Below are 6,204 nucleotides of genomic sequence, written 5' to 3'. Positions count from 1 at the left end.
ATATAAAATCGCATACAAACATTAGTCGACCAACAGGTTGGTAGGGGATAATTTACTAATTCAAACACATATAAATCATAAATACGCGCCTCTTTCACACACCTCAGTCGAATTCGATCAAAGCTCAGTTGCGCTAATCACCTCACCTTACCATCGACCTTGCCATCGTCGCCTCTCCACCGTCTGTGCCTCCGTCCGTCTTCACCATTTCTGTTTCGTCTTCTCCATTTCTGATTCATCTAGGTATTTTTTTCAACTTATAATAGTTTCTGTGTTTATATCTCTGTGTCTCACTTTTTCTCTTTGATTTCTCATACTCGTCTTGTTCTACAATGTCTCACCCACCAGGGCCCTCACCATTGCGATTTTTCGGATCATCTTCAACTCTCCCTAAAAACAATTTCAGGTATAAATCCTTTGTATCACTCTCATAGACTCAGTCTCTGCCTGTGTCTCCTTCTCACTGTCAATGTTTGTGTTGATGTTTGCTACTGGGATATGTCGATTATAAGATTTCGTTCTGTTGTTTATGAAGTCCCCCAATTTGCGATGTTCTTGTAGTGTTTTATTTGTCCTCTTTCTTTAAGTATCCCTTTTTATATTGGGAAATATACTTAATGAGAATAAAAAAATTTTGGGTGCCTGTGTCTCCCTCTCACTGTCAATGTTTGTGTTGATGATTGCTGGGCTGTAGTATTTCATGGCAGCTCTGTTCTGCTTTGGATTCTCTGCCTGAAGGGCTGGTTGTCTTCTCTTCCTGTTCTGTTTTGGTGCTTGGAAGGGCTGTTGTAGTGCCTCATCTGGTTTTTAGTCATGGTAGTGATTTAAACCAATCTCTTGTATGGGCAGAATTTTAGGGTTTTAGATTGGAGTTTAGTCGAGTTTCTGGGAAAATTGTTTTGTTTTATTTAAATTTGGATGGATTTTCGATGATGTGAAAATTGCCTTCTTAACTTGCATATGTTGGGAAATGCAGAATGCAGGGCAACTTAGGATTCACTTAGGGGGTATATTGTGGAAAAAATCAGGAGGTGGGAAAGCGGTGGAAGTTGACAAGGCTGATGTTGTGGGCCTAACCTGGATGAAGGTACCCTGGTCTAATCAACTAGGGGTTAGAATTAAGGACGGTCTGTACTACAAATTCACTGGCTTCCGTGACCAGGTAATTTCTTTATCTGGGATTGTTTTCTTTTCTGCATTTGATTTATATTGTGGTAATGTAGTTCCTTAATTAAGTCTGTTGAGTGTCATACTGAAGGGATATTATTATTTCTGTGTACACATTAGGAACTTTTAATTTTATTTATGACAAAGTTGAGTACTTCTGGTTGGGTAACTTAATAGTTTCATCATTATCCAGAAGGTTAAGCCTATTATGGAACCTGTCATATGCTTATTGTGTATATGTTTAATATACAAGCTTGTTGTTGTTTGGTTATGTCCCGGACTGATGTGTTTGTCAACCTTATTAGACATGATGTTGACTATGTGTTTTAATTTATAATTTTCCCAACATTTTTTTTTCCCGCACTCTCACGTGTGGTTGGGTTACTGCAAAAGAATAAGGAGCCTTTGCCCAGTAGGGTATTTTTGGTTCTTTTGAACTTTTGTACTATTGAACTCCTTGCTCATATGGTATTTCAAGTTGCGTAGTGGCTTATAATCCCACCTCCGCTGTGGTTCTTAAATTGCCTCTTTTTATGATTCCAGTAATATACTAACTTTAACCTAGAAGTTTGCTTCTTCATGGTTTACATTTTTTAACTTCAGCCATTGGAGTTCTATTTGTCATATCTCCATGTAAATATTGTAAACCTTCCCATCATTGGGTCCTTGTAATAGTTATACAATTTCCCTTTCTTAAACTTGTTGATAATTCTTATGTTGTTCATCAGTACCTGCCTTGCAGGATGTGGCTATATACATTTTACCTTTCTTAAACTTGATAATAATTCTTATGTTGTGCATCCATACCTGACTTTCAGGATGTGGCTACTGTAACCAGTTTTCTTCAGAGCAGTTGTGGAATTGCACCCGAAAAGAAGCAGCTTTCTGTCAGTGAAAAAAACTGGGGTGAAGTTGATTTAAATGGTGAGTGGATTTTGTTGGCATGTAGTGTTGTTATGTCATTTCTGTATTTATTCCTTTTTTGCCTTAGAAGCAATTTATTGAAAGTAAATTTGTTTTGGTTTTGTTTGGAACTCCTAAACTAAGAAGGAAGAAATTATGAGGCATTACATTTTAAATGGTTTGGTCTTTTGGAAAACCAGGTGTAGAAGAAAATGTGAAGGAAAGAAAAGAATTTTTTTTTTCTTCATAAATGGTTCTTTTATTTTATTTTTCATACCTTTTCATTTTCCCTAGTTGGTTCGAAGCTCCAAATAAAGCCTTAGTAACTTTCCCCATCAATTTTGCAAATTATAGCCTCTTTCATTGGTAATATGTAGTTATCATCTTATGTTTGCTCTTTCTTTTTGTATCATAAATAAGAGAATGGACTTGTGCCACCCTATTTCATCATTGGCTTTTGGATGATGAATTAGTTTATATATCTTTTTTCTCATTCAAGCCATTACTTTGGAGTTTGCGTGCGTGGAGGGGCTTGAGACGATTTACCATTTTACTTGTATACATTACTTCCTTCACATATATCCTGTTGTTTTTTTAAAACAACTCACAAGTTTTTATTTATTTTCATTTTTAAATTTGTAGGGAATATGCTGACTTTTCTAGTTGGTTCAAAGCAAGCATTTGAGGTATCTTTAGCAGATGTCTCCCAAACACAACTTCAAGGAAAAAATGATGTCATTTTAGAGTTCCATGTGGATGACACAACTGGTGCTAATGAGGTTGATTTGAGTTCATACTGAGTTTTCTGAATCATGCTGTTTTTGTACATCTGATGCTTTCTAGGTTGAATTTATTGGAGCAATTTCATTATCATGATGCTTTGGTGTTATGGTTGCAGAAAGATTCATTGATGGAGATAAGTTTTCACATTCCTAATTCCAACACTCAGTTTGTTGGTGATGAAAATCGTCCCTCTGCTCAGGTAAGTTTTTTTTTTTCTTTTGGTTTCCTGGGTTTGCTTTGAATTACGGGTAGAAATCGAACAATTGTTTACTTATATTTTTTTTCTTTTATGTTAGGTCTTTCGTGACAAAATCATGTCAATGGCGGATGTTGGTGCAGGCGGTGAAGAGTCTGTTGTTACGTTTGAAGGAATTGCGATTCTTACTCCAAGGTGAGTACTGTGCTTCTATCTGGTATCTTTTGTAGTTCCGTGGTATTTATGTGTCTTTTATATTATGTTGGTTTTTCTTTGTGCAGGGGTCGATACAATGTTGACCTTCATCTTTCATTTTTGAGGCTCCAAGGGCAAGCTAATGATTTTAAAATTCAGTACAGCAGTGTTGTTTGCCTTTTTCTACTGCCTAAGGTTATTTATTATTTATAGTTTAGAAGTTTTTTTTTTTTTTGATCCAGAAGTTCATTTTCTTTGCTTAATGTTAGAAAAATTAACATGCAAATTGTCAATTGATCAATATTGACTAGTTGTGTTTTTTGGAAGATGCAACAATATTGAACTTAACTCACATATATTGTCATGTGTTTCTGCAGTCTAACCAACCACATACCTTTGTTGTTGTTACTCTCGATCCACCTATCCGTAAAGGCCAAACTTTGTACCCACATATTGTCTTGCAGGTATTGTTGGTTGTGTTTCATTAAGGTCACCATTTAAGCTTTCTTAGAGATCATGTGTCCATGTGATGATTTATATTGTACCCTACCATCTTTATGCAGTTTGAAACAGACTATGTGGTTGAAAGCACCCTGTCAATGAATGAAGATCTTTTGAATAGCAAATACACAAGCATTGATACAAGCATTGAAAGCACCCTGTCTTTGGAATCTCTCTCCCAGGTAAATAAACAACAAGCATTGAGTATACACAACTCTGAAGATAACAACATGGGTGTGTTCCATGGAGACTTGGATAGATCAGCAGGAGTACAAGTTGCTAGTAGTGCTACTACATCAAAGACAAGATGAAATGACCTTAATGACAATGACTATGATGCAGCAGAAGGATCCAGTGGAAGTCCTGGAATTGATGATCAAGAGGACCTCCTCCACCTCAACAGCAAAAGGCTTAGGTAAGTATCTCTTATAACTCAGTTACAGTTTACTCCAAATAAAAATGTCATCAACTCACACTCCCACTGCAAATTAGAAAATAAAATTAGAATAGACATAACCCATTTCAAATGAGTCAAAATTGGTCTAATTTCAAATGTACTGTCTAATTTGTTTACACAATAGTAGTAAACTATACTTGTGGGTTTCTAAAATATGTGCACTCCGTATCACCTTTTTCTTCAGTTTTTAGTTTTATCTCTTTGGTCCCTAAGCATATAATATATATGATGAAGATGAAGCATGGTCTTATAGTGTTTAGCAGTGAAACTAATAAAATTGAAATTTGGGACCAAAATGACACATAATGCATACTTTAGGGAAAATTTGTGTATTTTATAATTATTCGGTTAATTATCTAGAGGACCGTTTGAAATTAGACCAATTTGACTTGGATTGAAAATTTTATAAATGAAATTGGCAAAATTGAAGTTTGAAGGATTAAAGTAACATGGTAAACATACTTTAAGGACTACAACATATATTTGTCCTTTATATTTATCTCATTGTAATTGAGAATTTCCCATTTCTCAACCAACAATTTTTCTTCAATGCTAAACTTTAGTTTATGTTTGGATTACATTGCTAGGAATAAAATCACGTGTCGATATTATTCAAGTGTTTTGTTTGACTAGGAATTCTCTACGAGAAGATTATGCAATTTTAATTATTATGGCCCCATTTATTTATTTTACTCTTATTGAGGTTATGAGTTCGAACTTGAAGGCAACCACTTTATACAATTATTCCAAAAAGTAAATGTAGTTCTTTACCTAATTACGCATTGCTTATATATATATATATATGGGTAAATTACACTGACACCCCTTGACATTTATGTTTAATACATATTTGCCCCTAACATTTGAAATCTGACATTTGCTACCCCTGAGAATTTCTGAAATTCTGAAAACCTCTTTAGCATTTCTGGTTTCAGCATTATTTAACTACCCTAATATGAAAATTGTTTGAAAATGATCTCTTCTGTGAAGATAAATGATGTTGTAATTAACACAAAAGACTTTTCCTTAATGCTTATGAGATTTCTATTACTTAATTTTTCATTTGTGAGTGGTTAAGACATTATTCCTTGTCTGGTGAATGCTATTTTTAGATCTTTATTTAATTTTGTTGGAGTGTAGAATCAAGGCTGGAGGGATTCTACTACTCTTGATATATAGCCGTGTTAGTGTCATCCTCTATAGCAATCTATGAGTTATGATACCTTTGGAATTACAATATAACAACTTTTTGTCCACAGGTTGTAAAAATTGTGCCAATGTAGCCCCAGATGTATTTGGCATTGAGGAAGATTTGGAAGAGCCAGAGCATATAGTCAGTGTGGGAAACCTGAATTAGTTCAACAAGGAATAGATAGTTCGTAAGTTCCTGATCAATGGTTATGGCTGTGATGCACTAATTATGGTTTGCTCAGGCGTACTGTAAGAAAGTGAAAAAGTTGCAGGCATTTTACTTCAATCATCGAGTATTAAGTTTATCTAGTATGGCAAAAAATGAATCAAACCCTTTTTGCACTATTGTATAGCTCTTAAGTTGTTACTTTTATTTGTCATTTAGTGACAGATTAGAGACACAAAACATTGTTATTTTAACAAGACGTCATTTTTGAAGATTTTTTATTTTTTATTTTTTGCGTTCAAGGAATGAATCTGATATTTCTATCTTACTTTTTTCTCTGTATTTTGCCAATTATCTTTAGGTAATATACTTATTTTTCTTTTTCACATTTCCCTTAACATTCAAACACCCTTTAACAAATAGACCAAAGAATCTTGGAGAGTTGGTGCCTATCTTTTTTTGAGTTTGCTCTTCATGATTTACAATTGTTGTGTAATTGTTCTATAGAATTTACATTAACTTGTAAGAATGATCAACTTCCCTGGCATTTATAGTACATATATTAGCTGAATTAAGGTAAGGGAAAACCCAGTGATCTTTGTCGTTTAACACGTTATGTGAATATTTTAATGGATGGTGTCACTT

At 34.4% G+C, this 6,204-nt stretch overlaps 1 protein-coding gene across 1 annotated transcript; it reads left to right on the top strand.

Moving 5' to 3' along the window:
- Positions 1 to 332: 332 nt before the first annotated feature.
- LOC145800346 (FACT complex subunit SSRP1-like) lies at positions 333 to 5,559 on the top strand. Its single transcript, XM_082890003.1, has 12 exons — positions 333 to 406; positions 695 to 839; positions 977 to 1,162; positions 1,986 to 2,091; positions 2,713 to 2,849; positions 2,969 to 3,052; positions 3,150 to 3,244; positions 3,331 to 3,439; positions 3,622 to 3,708; positions 3,808 to 3,927; positions 4,088 to 4,160; positions 5,462 to 5,559. Exons 1-12 carry the CDS (start codon positions 333 to 335, stop codon positions 5,557 to 5,559), a joined length of 1,314 nt encoding a protein of 437 aa, XP_082746129.1.
- Positions 5,560 to 6,204: the final 645 nt, after the last annotated feature.

This window comes from Camellia sinensis, chromosome 10, assembly GCF_055761805.1.
Source record: "Camellia sinensis isolate YWXY chromosome 10, ASM5576180v1, whole genome shotgun sequence".
NCBI classification, from domain to species: domain Eukaryota; kingdom Viridiplantae; phylum Streptophyta; class Magnoliopsida; order Ericales; family Theaceae; genus Camellia; species Camellia sinensis.
This window is presented reverse-complemented; position numbering and strand designations above follow the sequence as displayed.